General features: G+C 48.3%; 1 protein-coding gene across 3 annotated transcripts in view; it reads left to right on the forward strand.

Annotated features, from left to right (window-relative positions):
- The window catches only part of LOC110129341 (ATP-binding cassette sub-family C member 12), an 86,307-nt gene that overhangs the window by 40,389 nt on the left and 28,187 nt on the right, over positions 1–17,731 (forward strand). For all 3 annotated transcript variants that reach the window (XR_011482245.1, XM_070451348.1, XM_020880702.2), the window contains exons 8-14: positions 880–1,028; positions 3,658–3,765; positions 6,806–7,081; positions 10,938–11,009; positions 12,605–12,729; positions 14,752–14,824; positions 16,523–16,726. Coding sequence is in view for 2 of the 3 variants with exons in the window: in XM_070451348.1 (XP_070307449.1) it covers positions 880–1,028; positions 3,658–3,765; positions 6,806–7,081; positions 10,938–11,009; positions 12,605–12,729; positions 14,752–14,824; positions 16,523–16,726 (1,007 nt within the window). In the remaining variant the exon portion in view is untranslated. The remainder of the gene's footprint in view (positions 1–879; positions 1,029–3,657; positions 3,766–6,805; positions 7,082–10,937; positions 11,010–12,604; positions 12,730–14,751; positions 14,825–16,522; positions 16,727–17,731) is intronic.

Raw genomic sequence — 17,731 nt, forward strand, 5'->3', positions numbered from 1 at the left:
GGTCACAAAGAGTTGGACATGGCTGAAGCGACTCAGCACACATGTATATGTATATATTCATGTATGGATGACATGGAAAAGACTCCTTCTTTTCCAGTATGATTTGTGGTAGTTTCATGGCTAAGTCATGTCTGACTCTTGTGTTTAGTTGCTAAGTCGTGTCCGACCAAGTCATGCCTGACCCAGTCGTGTCTGATGTCCCAGGTAAGAGCACTGAAGTGGGTTCCTGTGCCTCTCTCCAGGGGATTGTCCCAACTCAGGGATCCAACCATCACCTAAAGGAACCGGGTAGATCCTTTACCAGTGAGTCACCTGGGAAGCCCAAGTATCTTTTAACACCAAGCTCCCAATTCATCCATCTCCCTACCTCTTCCTCTTTGGTAACTGTAACTCTGTTTTATATGTCTGCAAGTCCGTTTCTATTTTATAAATAAATTCATTTGTATTATTTTTTAAGATTCCACATATAAGTGATGTCATATGTTTGTCTTTTCTGACTTCGCTTAAAATTTGATATATATGATAATCATCCATGCTATTGCAAATGGCAATGTTTCATTCTTTTTTATGGCTGAGTAATATTCCACTGGACTTCCCTTGTGGCTCAGATGATAAAGAATCTGCCTGCAGTGCAGTAGACTGGGTTCAATCCCTGGGTTAGGATGATCCCTTGGAGAAGGGAATGGTTACCCTCTCCAGTACGCTTGCCTGGAGAATTCAATGGACAGAGGAGCCTGGCAGGCCACAGTCTATGTGATTGCAAGAAGTTGGACACTACTGAGTGATTAACACTTTCAATTTTCCATTGAGTAATATGTTTCTTAATGCTAGTGCTTGACATGCAAATTAAGACCACTATGGACTGTTTCTATTTATTAGGTATAAGGAAGAAGGAAAGGAAGTTACTGGAAAAAGCTGGATTTGTCCAGAGTGGAAACTCAGCCTTGACCCCCATTGCATCCACCATTGCCATTGTACTGACATTCACCTGCCACATCCTCCTGAGACGCAAGCTCACCGCCCCTGTGGTAAGCGCCTCTCCAGAACTGGCCTTTTCTGAACCAGACTCTGCCAAGTGCCAGATGGGTAGCTCCTCCCCACCTTTGCCCAGCCCTGGCACCAGAACACCTTATCACAAAGAGCCAGGTGACACCAGAGTTCCATCCCAACTTCTAAAACCAGTACTTGGGCTGACAGGGAGCAGAGGAGAGCTTAGTAGCAATTCTTGTTTAGTCTACCACAGGATAGGGATAGTACTTAACATTGGAACACAGTTTTACATTTGGAAAACAAAATTGAAGCCCAAGGAGCCCCTTTGTTCATATGTATACGTATATATGACAGGAGTAGGGTTTATGGAAGATCGCTGGGTGGGAGGATGTATTATCGGTGTTGGAAGAAGCAGTGTGGTGTCTAGATCAGAGTCCCCCTTGTTTAAATCCCCACTCCACTCACTGCTATGACTTACAGCAGTTCATGGAGCCTCTCTTTCCTCAGCTTTATCATCTGTAAATGGGGTGATGACACTCTCTATGGCTGTGAAGACAGAAGTTCTTTTACAAAAAGCCCATGGGCCAGCGCCTGGAATGCAGCAAATTCTGCAGAAGTGTTTGCTCTTATTATTAGCCTGATGCTCACCCAGGCCAGGCATAACTGAGTTGAAAGCCTCAGAGGGCGAATTGGATTGAAGTGGCGGTGGGGCGGGGGGGGGGGGGGCTTGAATTACAAGGGGGCTGTACATTCAAAGGTAAACTGAGCTAGAGGGGGAGTGGCTCCAAACTGAAATAAACAAACAGACATTGAACAAGTGTCTGAAGGGCAAGTGGTGGGAGGAAAAAACACAAAGGCAAGAATAAGAGAGACAGAAAAGTAAATAAACAAGGAGAAATATGCTTACAGGGGAAGAATTGCACCAAAATCAGGGATCTGGAGGGAAGGTGGGGGGGACATTTGAGAAGGCAGGATGCTCTTCCAGTGCATCCATTGTAAGGCTGTCAGTCCCATTACTGCCCATGTTTCTTTAGAAGGTACTTTTTTGCACAGTTTTCTGTCTCACACACACGCACTCTGAGAGCTTGAACCTAGCCACAAACCCAAAGCCAGTATGAATGTCAATGATGATTGTACTCGAGCCTGAATGAATGCTCCCTGATTCTTGTAACTGTTGTCTATGGTCCCAAGCAAAAAGAATTTTTTTTTTTCCAGAATACACCAAGCAAATCAATTTGAAGCCAAATTGAGTGCATGTAGTTAATATTTTCTAAAACAATGATTTAGAAGAAATCTAGATCCCGAACAATTTGCCTGAATGAGAGGCTTGTATTTCCTTAGACTAATAATCCTTGCAGCCTGCTTCTCTGCCAGAGTCACATCAGTAGGAGGTCAGCCCTGAGGTGCTGTCATATCAGGCAGCCGGGGGGCTCCGGGTTTCCTGAGCCAAGAGGTGCTCTGGAACCTGGAGGAGCTGAATTCTCTCTGGGGATATATTTAGGATCAGATGTGATGAAAGGGGTGGGGAGGGCTTCCCCGGTGGCTCGGCGGTAAAGAGTCTGCCTGCAACGCAGGAGCCACAGGAGATGCAGGTTTGATCCCTGAGTCGGGAAGATCCCCCAGAGGAGGGCATGGCAACCCAATGCAGTATTCTTGCCTGGAGAATCCCATGGACAGAGGAGCCTCGTGGGCTACAGTCCATGGGGTCGCAAAAAGTCTGACAGGACTGAAGCGACTAAACTAGCTCATGATGAAGGGAGCATCCTTCATCATGCTCTTAATGAACTAAGTAGGATTAGTTGATACCTGGGAGCCCTGTCCACAAGGCCCATTCAGCAGCAGGAAGGATCGCTCCAGATTTGTTGAAGGAAGTTGTGTTTTTAATTTCTTAGATGGGTGGTTAGGGAGAGGCTGCTAATTACAAGTCGGACAGATGAGAAGATGAAATCTGAGAGATGAGATCATGTCTCCCCTGGGGCACTCACAGAGCAAGGAAACTTGTCTTCATTGAGGCTGTATGATATTAGCCACCCACTAGGCAGGACTCAGTGGGGAAGGCCCTAGTGAAGAGAAGGATGATATTTTTTGGGAAATGGCGGTGGAACAAAGGCTCTCAAATAAGTCCCTTATGAGTGTGGAGATAGAACATGGAGACCAGCCCCTGAGGGCAGGAGAATGAGCAACCAGCCTAGGCCAAGCACATCATTGCAGGGAGCTTCCACCTTCAACACTGGCCTGTGTGGTGTGTAAAAGGATGCTCTATCTCTGAAGGGTCAGATGCCTCTGAGAGAAGGTGACGATTTAGGAAAATCTGCATAAGAGTTTCAGTGAATTGTCTAGGCCAAATAAGGATGTGGGATGGATGGGGCTTTCCAAATGCACTCAATTAGAGGCCCTTCTCGGACTTTATCCTCTGGACTGACAGAGATAAGGGGATAAGTTTCCCACCATCTTGATGAAAATCCAAAAACAAAATAGATTAAGATGTTGATATCTTTAATTTGCCAACCCATGATTTCTGAGCCATGAAATGAGAAAATTGTTCCTCTGAGAATCCCAACTGTGCTACTGTTTCCCATTTCAGCAAGTTTAATCCCCATGGACTTAATGGTTCAAAGGCAAGGCAACATCCCATCTTAAACTCTATACCTCTCTTTTGTTCTTCAGGCATTTAGTGTGATTGCCATGTTTAATGTAATGAAGTTTTCAATTGCAATCTTACCTTTCTCGGTCAAAGCAGCAGCTGAAGCCAATGTCTCTCTAAGGAGAATGAAGGTATAACTAACACTGGGTGGGTAGGGAAGAGTGATCTCAGTTTTGGTTGGGAAAATTCTCAGAGAAGGGCAGGCTGGGGCTTCCCAGGTGGCGCTAGTGGTAAAGAACCCGCCTGCCAATGCAGGAGAAAGGAGAGGCTGGTTTGATCCCTGGGTCAGGAAGATTCCCTGGAGGAGGACATGGCAACCTACTCCAGTATTCTTGCCTGGAGAATCCCATGGACAGAGGACTCTGGTGGGCTACAGTCCAAGGGGTCTCAAAGAGTCGGACATGACTGAAGCAACTTAGTATGCATGCACATGTCAACCCTTTGGAAGGCTGGGTCACTGGTTTTGTAGATATTGGGAGAAGACTCTCCATTCAGTGTTGGATACATAAATATGCATCAAGCAGGATAAAGGCAGAATATTATAGGTGGCCTGTTCTTTTAGTAAAAGTAAGATGGAGTCTCCACTCAGGGAGATGATGTTCCTGACCCTCTACTGTTTTTCCAAGCTATAAATCTTAAGTTGTTCCAGGAGTGGAGTTCAGTCTGCACTGAGCCATCCCCCCTTGCCTATCTAGTTTGTCCTATGATGGTGACAGAAGGGATGACAGTGTGGGGGCACCATATTTATACACTCATTTAGCCACTTTATTTTTTTAACTTATCCATTCATCAAAGATTTATTGTATGAGTCCCAAACAGGATCTGAAAGAGGACCACACCAAGACACTTTGCAATTAAAGTGGTAAAAGGCAGCAGGGACTTCCCAAGTGGAGCAGTGGTAAAGAATTCACTTGCCAATGCAGGATATGCAAGAGATGCAGGTTCAATCCCTGGGTTGGGAAGATCCCCTGGAGTAGGAAATGGCAACCAACTCTAGTATTCTTGCTTGGAGAATTTACATGGAGAGGGGAGCCCGGTGGACTATAGTCCACAGGGTTGCAAAGAGTCAGACACAACTGATCAACTCAGCATGCACATTAAAGCAGCAAGGGGAGAGCAACAAGTTATATACAAGGAAACTCCCATAAGGCTAATAGCTGACTTCGGCAGAAACTCTGCAGGACAGAAGGGAGTGGCACAATATATTTAAAGTGATGAAAGGGAAAAGTCTACAACCTAGAATAATCTACACAGCAAGGTTCTCTTTCAGATTTGTTGGAGAGATCAAAAGCTTTACAGACAAGCAAAACTAAAAGAGTTCAGAACCATAAAACCAGTTTTACAAGAAATGTTAAAGAGACTTTTCTAAGCTAGAAAGAAAAGGCTACAACTAGAAACATGAAAATTACAAAAGGAAAAAGCTCATCAATAAAGGCAAATATACAGTAAAGGTAGTAAGTCAATGATGTACAAAGTTAGTAGGAAGGTTAAAAGACAAAAGTATTAAGCTAATATAAATCCACAATAAACAGGGGATAATAAAACAAAAAGATGTAAAATATGCAAAACAGCACTCATGAGGGGAGGGGAATAAAAATACAGGGTTGTTAAAATTCATTTGAAATGAAGAGATGTGTAACTTAAAATAATCATGTATTCATATACAGATTGCTATATATAAACCTCATAGTAATCACAAATCAAACATCTGTAAGAAACACACACACACAAGAGAAAGGAATCCAAACATAACACTAAAGATATTTGTCAAATCACAAAGGAAGAGAGGAAATTTTTTTTCCTCAAAAAATTAAAAATAGAACTGTCATATGACCAGAAAGTCTGGAGTATATATCTGAAGAAAACAAAAACATTAATTTTAAAAGATACATGCACATGTACCCCACTGTCCATAGCAGTATTATTTATAAAAGCCAAGATATGGAAGGAACCTAAGTGTCCATTTATAGATGAATGGTTAAAGAAGCTTGTGGTACATATATACAGCAGAATACCACTCAGCCATAAAAAGAATGGAATTTTGACATTTACATCAGCATGGATGGACTTGGAGGGCATTATGCTACGTGAAATAAGTCAAAGAAATACAAATACTGAATGATATCACTTATATGTGGAATCTAAAAAAACCCACAAAGCCCTGAATCTAACAAAAAGGAAACAGACTCACAGATACAGAGAAAAAATTAGTGGTTATCAGTGGGAAGATGGAAGGGGGAAGGGGCAAGGTAGGGGTAAGGGAATTAAGAGGTATGAGCTACTATGTATGAAATAGATAAGGTACAAGGATATATTGTACAGCACAGGGAACAAGGAATATGGCCAATATTTTATAATAAATTTAAATGGCATATAATCTATAAAAACTTGAAATCACTCTATTATACATGTGAGACTAATATAATATTGTAAGTCAATTATACGCTGATTTTAAAAAAGATTTACTGTGTGCCTCCATATGCACAACATTGTGGAAAATGCAAATACAAAGAAGAGAGTCTTTACTCTGAAAAGCCACCAGTCTAGTATAGGACCAGGCACCCCAGTAACTGCTATATGCAGTAAGGATGTGATGTGCAGGAAGGACAGATTAAGTGGCTTTGAAGTTAAGGCAAGGAAAGGAAGAAAGAGGTCTCCTCCGAGACTGCAATCTCTTCAAGGACAGGAAGTGTGCTTTATTAATACTTGCATTTCTGTTGTTTACCCCAGAATCTAGCATAGAATAAGTACTTGGCACGTGTTTTGTTGAACTAAGCTGAGTGGGGACTTGGGAAGGAGACACAGCAGAGACTGAACATGTGACCTTAGTTTCATAAGCATTAGTGCAAAGCAATAAGGCCCACAGCCCAAAGACTGGCATACGCTGGCCTTCGCGGGCATGAGGGTAACAATGTAGCTGGAATCAGCATTCTCCAATGGGGGTGACACAGATAGGCCTTGTGGTTAAAGAGTCGTCTGTCCTGGATAGTATGAGCTAGTGGACTATTTCTGTTGCAGCTTCTCCTGGGGGGAATATCTTCAGAATACTTTTCCTGGATGTCCCAGGTAGAATTGTCAAGATTGTGATTTGGGGGTCATTAGAAGATATATTGGGATGATTCTTGCAAATGGATGACATCTGCCAAGTTAATTTTGTTTCTTTAATCTCAGAAAATTCTCATAGCTAAAAGCCCCCCATCCTACATCACCCAACCAGAAGACCCAGATACTGTCTTGCTTTTAGCAAATGCCACCTTGACATGGGAGCAAGAAGCCAGCAGGAAAAGTGGCCTAAAGAATGTGCAGAACCAGAAAAAGCATTTTCTCAAGAAACAGAGGCCAGAGGCATACACTTCGAGCCCATCAGCTCAGGGAGCCCCTGACGCAGAGGAGCAGTATGAGAGCCCCAAATCAGTTCTACACAATATAAGCTTTGTGGTGAGAAAGGTGGGTATGTGTTCCAAAGGGGTGGCCTGAATATGATTCAGTTTGAGCAGGAGGTGGTGGTGGGATGTCTCCATTTCTCCCCAAATTTTAAAGCTAGTAAATCAACCATGGAGATATCTCTTCAAGCTGAGAGAATACTGTGGTCTTAGTGGTTGTTAGTGCTGATCTTCAAATTTCAGAGGAGTTGACAACCAGTTGCAGTGTTGAGCGGACACTCCATTTCAGGTGGCTAGACTCAAAACTGACAAGCCTTCATAAATCTTTTCAGATTTGTTCTTAATTTCACATTGGAGTCGATGATAGATTATAATAGCTGACAATCATGAGCAATTTCTATTTACCAGGCATGAAATGAACTCATTTAACCACCCCAATGACCCTATGAGATGCATGTAGAGCTACCCCACTTGATGACTGAGGAACCAGCGGCACAGCAGGTTAAATACCTTGTTCAACTTGCACAGCTCGAAAGTGGCAGAAGAGGGCTTCACACCCTGGGCTCCTGACCCCACAGTCTGCACTTAACCATTATGAGACACTGTTCTTGTTAAAAAAAAAAAAAAATGAGAGCTATTGCTCTCATTGCAGCCCAGCAACAGAAGCCAGCCAGAGTCTGCTGCCTGCTCCCCTTGGGATTGCGGGTGGGGTAGAGTGTTTAGAGAAGCTCTGCATTTGGGGAATGTCTGACCTTCTCTTGCATGTGGTTTCCTTGCCCTGGGAACTCAGCAGCCGTGTTCCCCGGATGGCAGTGTTGATTTTGTTGCAAAGGGCTCAGCATTAATCTTGTGCTTAATATTTTAATCTCCCATCTTGTTGACTCACCTTTTCCCCGTGTGAGCACTATAGAGGGAGAGGTTCTTATGTATTATGTGACGCTAAGCTCAATAGCTGGTGTAGAGTGGTACTTCTTGTAGTTAACAAGGCTGTCTGCACACATTCACTGGAAATGCTACTTGGTTGGCTGAGTGCAATCGAGCCTGGCTCTCAGTTAAGTCCTGCTGTGTGCAGCCCACTTGCTTGCCCATCACGTTCCCCCGCCTATGACGTGCAGCACCCAAATTACTTCAACCATGCCTTCCGAGCTGCTCCCAAGAGGCCTCAGTGAACCGCTCTCGGGTTGTAAGGAAGCTGCCTCTTATCTCTGCACTGACTTTCCTCCTTCTCAGTACGTTGGTCGCTCCTGACTTGTCATCAACATGGTCAATGCTTTGTGAAGTGAAGTGAAGTCAAAGGGGCAGCATGCTGTCCTGGGGGTTCGGGCTCTGCCTCTCCAGCCTAGCAGACCTGGGCTCCAGTCCCTGCCACTGGTCAGCTGTGTACCTGAATGTACTCTCCAACCTCTTGAAGTCAGCTTCTTTACCCGCTCCGTGGGTATTTTTACAATAGTACTTGTTCCCCAAGGTGGGCGTGAGGACAGAAAGACATCACACACAAATGCTAAGTCCCTGTGGATGTGAGCTACGGTTGCTGCCTTTTTCCTCCAAAGATCACGTCCAGCTTAAGTGCTGCCCTTAAATGTCCTAAATTCAAGACATCCATGTTTTCCCAAATTTAGTTCCAAGATTCTATTAGACTGTAGCTTCTTTGAGGTCAGGGCCCATATCTACTACACAGCTGTGACCTTACACTGGGCCCAGCGCCAGGCACAGAATAGATTGCCAATAATGTTTTCTGAATGAACAAATGAATAATCAGAAACTCAGGGGTAAGGCCTCATGGATTTCTTGCTGGAAACAAGGATGTGTTTAGGCTGAAACAAGGCTCAGACTTGGCTGCAAGAAGTAGACAGGACTCAATGAAAAGCCAAAGCCTAGGCCGGTTAGATCCATCCTGTGTTTCTTTGTCTCAAAGTCCCCATAATGCCCCCCTTTCCTTGTAGTTCTTTTAGTGGAATTAAAATGATCAGTTTTACTTATGTGCAGCTCCGGTGACTACAAGGCATCTGCCCTGATCACTGTCTTATCGCTAGTGCCTACTGCTCTGCCTGGCGTTCCGTGAAGACTCACCCAGCGGATGAGTGAGGACAGGCAGCAACTTTCATGTGCTGGGGTAGCAGGCCAGCAAGAGGCCCTTCTGATCTAGCTCAGGTGGAAAAGGAGTCATATTTGGTTCCATGCTGAGCATCTTTGCTCCGAGGAATTGCTGCAGGTCTTTTTTTTTTTAAATAATTTTATTTATTCATTTTTATGGCTGTGCTGGGTCTTTGTTGCTGTGTAGGCTTTTCTCTAGTTCAGGAGAGCAGGGGCTATGCTTCGTTACAGTGCCAAGGCTTCTCATTGCAGTGCCCTCTCTCATTGCAAAGCATGGTGTCAGGCTGTGCAGGCTTTGGTAGTTGTAGCACATTGTCTCAGAAGTTGCGGCTCCTGGGCTCTTGAGCACAGGCTCAATACTTGTGGCACATGGGCTTAGTTGTGCTTGTGGGATCTTCCCAGGTCAGGGATCGAACCTGTGTCTCCTGCACTGGCAGGCAGATTCTTTACCACTGAGCCACCAGGGAAGCCCTAGGAGCAGGTCTTAATGAGAATGCTCCAGATGTTGCAACCACAGCATTGCAATAGCTGCTGGAACTCAAGTGGGTCTGTGCCAGCGTTGGAGTCTCTGCAAGGACTCCTCCTCTGCCAGCTCTGGCTCCCTGCTGATAGCTACACAGCTCACCCCCTCACCTCCCCCGGGTCTTACTCAGACGTCACCGGTAGCAGGTACCATCAGTGACCCATCCGTGTGTCCTGGCCACCTTCCAATGGCCGGATCAGCATCTGTGTGCCTGGGCGCCCTCCCCACCACGCTCAATGAGCCAAGACATCAATAGTCAAGGGAGCAGCTCTCAAACACTGGTTGTGGGGTATTTATCCTGATTCCTTCAACCATTGGGAGGAGAAAGACTCCGTTTCTGCGATTCCTTGAGTTTCCCAGCAGCACTGAGCTTCATTTGCCTCCTGTGGGAGCTGACCCAACAGCACACCCTTGATGGGCCACCTTCCTTCTCCTGTACCATCCCCATCCTCACAGTTGTGTTTCTTGCACCTCCCCAACAAGCTACCGTCACTCAACTCCTTGCTTTGGGTCCTCTTTCCAGGAGAACTCAAGCTAAGATGTCCACCTTCCCAGTAAGGCCCCCGACCCCATTTCCTGCCTGCTTTATTTGTTTCCACAGCATGCATCTGTCATACTTCATATTTTATTTAATTATCTTGTCACTGTCTGCCCAACTAAAGCATAAGCTCCATTAGAGTAGGCCCAGACTTGACTGTGGTGTTCTTTGCTATATTGTGCTGTTGCTGGGGTTCAGAACAGCACCTGGCACAATAGAGGCTTTAACAGTGATTTACTAGTGGAATTAATAAATCTGCAGCCATAGAAAAATCCATGAACCCAACATGCTGGAACAACGTAACTGCTCAGTAATTTCAGACTGAGATGTTATGGTGGGAGGATGCTTTAAGAGGACTTTTAGAAAGCTCCCAGGCCTCTGCACTGCAAGGCTACCCCTGTCCCCCTGGGCTGTGTAGCCTTTAGCGTCCATTGAATTTGCTTTCCCGGAGTCTGGGCACAAGACAACTCTCATATTCAGGGCCTGTGTGTCCCAGACCAGCATAGGCTGTTTCGCATCAGTGCTTATACATGATTTCTAGAAGTCCTCCGGGCACTCTGCTGGGCTGTGCGGGGGAGGCACTCAATGAAGAGTGAGGTTCTGCATCCTCCCAGGCGGGTATCAGGGCTGGGGTGTGAAGCTGCGGCTGCCACCTCCCAGAGCCAGCAGTGACCCATTGGTCCCTGCCTGGCCTGGCCAGCACAATTTGGGGGTGACCCTCTAAGAGCTGGGAGAGTGACTGTCTCTTTTCTGTTTCTCTGATAGGGGAAGGTCTTGGGCATCTGCGGGAATGTCGGAAGTGGGAAGAGCTCCCTTATCGCAGCTCTGCTAGGACAGGTAAGCTGCGTGCGGGGCGCTGTGATGGCGGAGTGCTTCCCCGCCCGCCTTGTCCGGGGCCCTGGCCTCAGCCACACTGGATGCTATACTCAGAGTTAACAATGAGTCCCAGGCAGTCAATGCACTTGGCAGCTCCAGGCCTGCGGGCTGGACCTTCCACACTCTCTCTGCTTTGCCCGCTGAGTTAAGCAGTGAGAGCTTTCTTGCCTGGAGCTCCCATCTTGGTCAAAGGGAGAGACGGGTCATTAAACCCACAGTTTTCTCATGACATGCTTGGCCTGCGCCGATTAGAAAGGCCAGCCAGGCGGCTTGGCGGGGAAGCACCCGAGAACCCTGTGCAAATCACGGGGACTTTAGATCCACCTCCATTTCCTCAGCGTCTGCCCGGAGCAGGTGCTGGTCCTTGGAGGAGGGGCTGAATGAATGCATGAAGCAAAGCACACCTCGTGGTAGGAATAGGGGGACTCTTGTCTGCTATTTCTAGCTGCGTGACCCCAGGGAAACGGCCAAGCCGTTCACTGTATCCACAGTAAATGAACCGTTCACAGTTACCAAGGCTTCCCAAGTGAATGAGAAGCATTCAGGGAAAAATATTAAGTCCCTTTTCCCCTCCCTCTGTGCTCCAAAAGAGGTTGGGACCTGGGACTGCCTTTGCCTGCACTAGATACAAGGGGATTCCGGGCTCAGAAGAGCCTCTGCAAACAGGGTGACTTCTACTGGCCTCACTTGGCTCATTTGTAGGAAGAGTGCCAGCTCCTTCCCTGCTTGAAGGCGGAGGTGGGGAGTGAGGCAGGTGAGCTGCTCAGCGCCAGTGCTCTGGGATTTGGCATGTGTCTCTGTGACAGCCCTAGAGTAGGTAGGTGCATGACAGGTGACCCAACCCGATTCTCCACCTGATGATATGAATCCTTTCCACGGAACCCTGTAAGAGGTGAGCCGGACTCTACTCAGATACCTCCAGTGATGGGGGACTCATGACCTCACCCTGATCCCTCTTTGGAGAGTTTTGAGGCATATGGGAGTGAAATTTACCTCCTTCTAACTTCTACCCTTGGTCTGCTCCTTTGGAACGTCCCAGAGAAAACAGAATCCAGCTCCCATGCCCCACATGTTCTCCAGCATGCAGGCGTTACCTCTGCCCCTTCTGGAACATTCCCACCTGGCCTCTCAAAGGGGTTTGAGTGCCTCCATCAGCACAGCTGGGCTTTGTGTGTGGAGAGACATTCTGTCACCCTCCATGCCTTCAGAATTTGTGCTCATGGAATAAGCATGTGGCAAAGGTCCAGTGGGGGCTGTCCTGGTGGCTCGGTGTTAAAGAATCCACTTGCAACGCAGGAGCCGCAGGAGATGTGGGTTCAATTCCTGGGTAGGGAAGATCCTACCCAGGGATCGAGGTGGGCATGGTGACCCACTCCAGTATTCTTACCTGGAGAATCCCATGGACAGAGGAGCCTGGTGGGTTACAGTCCATGGGGTCGTTAAGACCCTGACATGACTGAAACGACTTAGCACACACACATGCAAAAGTGCAACAGGGCCCCGAGGAGAAGGCAGTGAGGCCTGGCTCCTGAGGTTCTCTGGTGTTGTGGCTTCAGATGCAGTTACAACAAGGGATCGTGGCTGTCAACGGGACTCTGGCCTATGTTTCCCAGCAAGCATGGATCTTTCATGGAAATGTGAGAGAAAACATATTATTTGGAGAAAAGTATGATCACCGAAGGTAATATTAACTTTGAAAGTGTGAAGTACTTTTGTGTTTGGTACACTCTGCTACAGAGGCTGATGTCATCGGTATTGATTGCTAAGTGGGTTTCTTTAATGAGTTCTGATTAAACATTCATCATATGTGGATGGGTGTTGGTTTTTCTCTTCCTGATCCCAGAGTTCAGGAGAGGTGCCTTCTGCAGACCTGAGATCACACTCCCAGGAATGAATGGAATCAGCACTCCATCCCAATGCAGAGTAGCATATGTTCTGAGGTTTTCTGTAACAGTGCATATGGTGTCTGACTGCAGAAAGAGGAATCTGACAATTTTGCTTTAGGCCAAGTAATAGGAACTTTCCTTGAAACTGTGTGCAGCAGGTATGCAATTAATCAACCCTGAAACTATTAACTGACACCAGAGCTATCAGGATATGTTGCTGTTGATGTTCTCAACATGAAAAGAATGAAAACAAAATTCATAATTTTTGAATCCACGTATAGGGCCATTATATTTAAGCTCTGGAAATACATTCTTAAGGTTCTTTGCCAAGTTTGATGTGTTGCCATGTACATTCTCTTATTAGAGTCCCATAACCAACCGTTTAGGGGGACTCTGGCATAATATCCCCATTTTACAGAAGAAGAGATTAAGGCCCAGAGAGAGAGTTGACCTGCCAAAGAGAGTTGACCCTGCCAAACTCCATTCTTACTGGCTGGCATTGGCCAGCATGTGGATTCTCAGCAAGAGATATGTTACCTCCCTTCCTTGTCCCTGGTCATGACATCCCGCTGTCAAGAGGCTCAGTCAGGGAGTCCTTAGCACTGGCCAAACTGTTCTTCCCAGCATCTCCTGGCCTGCTTTTTCCTGTGCCTCCTCCCAGCTCTGTCTGGAACAGCTTCTCTCCGCAGAGGCAGGCTAGAGGAAGGGATTCTTGTCCTTATCTCATAGGGCATCAGAATGCAAGTATTTACCAAATACCTGCAAGACACAGGACTGTGCATGACCACGGGGGCCTCCGGGGTGGCTCAGATGTATCTTTGGCCTTCAAGTGCTCAAGTCTGGAATAGGTGTTAGGAGACGCACAGAGATGACAATCGGCCAAGGAGGAATATGCCAAGGGCAGGAGACTCTGCTGGACTGTTCAGAGGCAGCAGAGATCACAAGAGGGAAGAGAGAGTGGCACTTGAATTGGGCCTTGAAGGATGGACTGAGCACCCTTTGTGTGTGGCATCTCTAGCAGAGGTTTTGCTCTTGGGATGGATATTGAGACTCTCAGGACCACGGGAAGCAGGAGGGTGGGAGGAAGTTTAAGATGGGAGTGGAGGTGGCAAGATGAAGATGTCCCGAGCAGCCCGAGTCTCATAGTCAAAGACTGGCCAAGGTGATAACATTAGCTGTAACTACTACTGATGCAGAATTTGAGCATCAGACAGCGTTCCCACTTCTCCCAAACCAATGAGTTAGTAACCTAATGTACAGAGTGGAGAGTGATCAGGGAGATATAGTCATTTGTTCAAGGTTACCCAGCTGGATTCAAACCCAGGTTCTTATTCGAAAGCTACTGGTCTCAGCTACTAGGCATAGCAGCCCTGCTGACACCTGGGCTCAATGCTCACGGCGTTAAGTGCTTCCAGAACCTGGTGCAGACCTGTGATCTGCCTGCTCACTGTCTGCTGGTGCCAGCCACACGCATCTTCTTGTCCATCAACGGTCTTGCATCCTCTGGGAGATCTCCTCCAGTGACCTCAACCTTCACTGGTGACTCCCTGCTCTAGCCCCTGTGAGTCACTTTCCCTTCAGAGGTCTTCTGTGCACTTATTTCATCTTTCTCAAATGGTGGGAAGCCTGTGAGGGGAGTCAACTCTGCATCAGATAGACGGGAAGAAGTCAAGAGGAAGTTGCCCTTGGACATCAAAGACCAAGCAACCAGCCACCTCCTTGCCTGCCCAGGACACCAGTGCGCCTTTTGAGCCACCCTGGGCTGCATGGACGTGGGGTCTTTCTCACGGTGCTGACCTCGAGCTTTGCTCCCACAGGTATCAGCACGCAGTTCGCGTCTGTGCCCTCCAGGAGGACCTGAGCAGCCTTCCGTATGGAGACCTGACCGAGGTGAGTAGAGCCCGGAGCTCAACCCCACAGCAGAGCACAGCCGCCCGAATGCCAGGTCCACTGCGCTGGAGCTCTGCAGGCTCTGGCCCCATCACATCCAGGTGCCCCAGACGACCGAAGGGTCCCAGGAGATGTGGGGAAAGTCAGGCTCTCCCAGCCTGTATTCTCCACCTTCGTCCTTTCTTGGGAGATATCACGATGGATGTGACACCAGCTCCACTTGGGTTGGGCTCCGCCTGGTCACTCCTGGGGTCACTTCCAGTTTGCCTGCCATCTCAGGGATGGTTTCTGGCAAAAACTGCTTCCCCACCTCCCAGGCTGGCTTGTCTTCCAAGACAGAGGCTGGGGGTACAGCATTGTGGCTGGATGCTCACGGGCCCCTTCTTGCTGTGCTGGCCCCACCCGCCCAGGAGTGTAAGGGTCATCTCCAAGTATCTCCCCTGAAGGGTGTTCATTTAAAGGGTGGGGGCTGAGCCTGCCAACTCAGGTGACTGAGGGGCATCACCAGGCCACCTTCTGTCTCCCCATCCCAGTGGGCCCTCTGCACAGTCTTCCCAATCTGCCAGGAGCCCAGAGAAGGAAGGCATCCTGACGAAAGCCCAGTTCAGAGCACACTGTCATTCTCTGCTGGTGTCGCCATGTGCCTGTGTTAAGGGAATGGCCACCACAACCACCGAAGCCCTGGGCGCCTGCCAGTGTTTGCTTCCACCCACCCCTACCTGCTTACCTAGCTGTGCACTCTCCTTCCAGGCTCTAGACCTCTGCTTCTGCCAGTTACCACCATTCGAGTTCCCACTCCAAATCCATCCCCTTGAGGAAGACTTTTCTGAGTCCCAAAGTCTAAAGTAATGTGCCCCAAAGTACTTAGTCTATGCTTCTCAGATGGCACTTGTTAAAATCTCCTTTGTGCCATTACTTTGTGTATAACTAAACTACCCACCCCTGCTAAGATGTGAGCTCCTGCTAGAGAGGGGACTTTTCTTGTCTGACTTCGTGTGTCCTGCCCTAGTGCGCAGTCCAACGCCTGGCTGAAGTCCTGGACTTCAGCTTTGGGGTCCTGACTCGCTTTGGGGTCAGTTGGATAGGATCACCTCAAGTAGGCAACCTAGGCTTTTCACCTTTTCAACAAATGTTTGCTGAGCACCTGTTCTGGTCCAGGCGTGGTGCCAGGCCTTAGGAATGTGATGATGAACAAGGCAAACACGTCTCTTGCCTTCATGGAGCTTAGAGTTGCCTGGTGGGAGTGAAAAGTTGATCCACAAGTGGACAAACAGAGATACCTGCTCCTTGACCCTCTGCTTCCAGCCACTTCTCCCTCCTGTTCACTTGTTCCCTGGCTTTCCTGCTCCACAATGAGAGGTTCCTGCTCCACAATGCCCTCTGGCGCTACTGGTCAGGATGAAGCCCTCCCGATGGGGTTGCACTGGAGCGGCAGTATTGTGAGCCAGGAGCCCCTGACTCAACACTGGAAGGAGCATTTCCCTAGTTGCCACTGCCCACCAGGCTTCCTGCAGAAGTGGAGCCTCCCACTGCCCAGGGTACCTGGTGTGGCCAGGGCGTTCCTGGAAGGGGGTGGAAGAATTGGACCATGGTGATGAGCAGTCTGCTGAAGAGTCTCCAGGAAGCTCCTGGTCCCCAGTGACTGCGGGGTGGGAGATGGGGCCTGATGATGGACCCTAGCATTGCCCTTGTCCACAGATCGGGGAGCGGGGCCTCAACCTCTCTGGGGGGCAGAGGCAGAGGATCAGCCTGGCCCGTGCCATCTACTCGAATCATGAGATCTACCTGCTGGATGACCCGCTGTCAGCCGTGGACGCCCACGTGGGGAAGCACGTCTTTGAGGAGTGCATTAAGAAGGCACTCAGGGGGAAGACCGTTGTCCTGGTGACTCACCAGCTGCAGGTGACTGGGACCAGCAGGACCCATGAGGTCATGAAATGGGTGTGGCTCGCAAAGTCTCCTCTTCTGCCTAAACCTGCAGTCCTCACCTGGACCAGGTCAGGGAAGGGGCAGGTGACACTGTGATGGTCCCCAGCCATCCAAGCTAGTGTGGAGCCCTGCCCAGTCCTCTGTGCTTGGCTTACCCTACCTTTGGGCTCAGTGGAGCCAAGACCATCCATCAGAGGGAAATTCTCCAGGAACACCTGACCCCTACCTGTGGGGTTGACATGGGGCACCTCCTCCAGCTCGGGATCACTGATGGTGGGGAGGTGGGAAGCCAGGTAGGAAGAGCCTTCTCCTCCATCAAGGGCTGGGCAGACCTGAGGCCAGGGGTAGGGGGGTGACAGGAGATGATGAACGCTTGATCGGGGTTCAGATGCCCCTTGTATCACTCCCCAGGGGAAAGGGGCTGGAGACTAGGACTTCAGGGCTGAGGCAAGAAGCTTCTCCCTGCTCAGAGCCACTCTCAGGCTTAGGAACATGAATCTTTCCCAGGAAAGGGAGTGACTGAACTCCCTGAATAAGCTTGGGAATTTGGCAGATTGGGGACAGTACTTACTGTGTCAGCCCCACGGAAAAGGTTCAGGACCCTTCTCCACTCTGAGATAAGTCAGGTTGGTCCTGACTTATCTACAGTGAGTAGGTAAGTGAGTCCCCAGAGGTATGTGCTGTGCATCTGTGTGTGTATGCGTGTGTGTGTGTGGCTGGAGGAGAGAGCCCCCAGCGTTGGACTGTAATGAGAAGTCAGTTGGAGCAGAGGCAGAAGTCCTATCTTCTGACTCATCTGCCACCCGGGGGGAAATGTTAAACTAGGAGTAAGAGGTGGGACTCCCAGCCTTTGGAAGAGTAAGACAATCTAGGGGAGGGGTTGGAGCTGACAGCATGTGAAGTTGCCATGGTTATAGGATGCAGTAACCAGCATCTTTAGGCTCCTCTGTCAGTGGCCAAAAGGTCTAGCCGAAGAGG

This window comes from Odocoileus virginianus, chromosome 20, assembly GCF_023699985.2.
Source record: "Odocoileus virginianus isolate 20LAN1187 ecotype Illinois chromosome 20, Ovbor_1.2, whole genome shotgun sequence".
Lineage (NCBI taxonomy): Eukaryota > Metazoa > Chordata > Mammalia > Artiodactyla > Cervidae > Odocoileus > Odocoileus virginianus.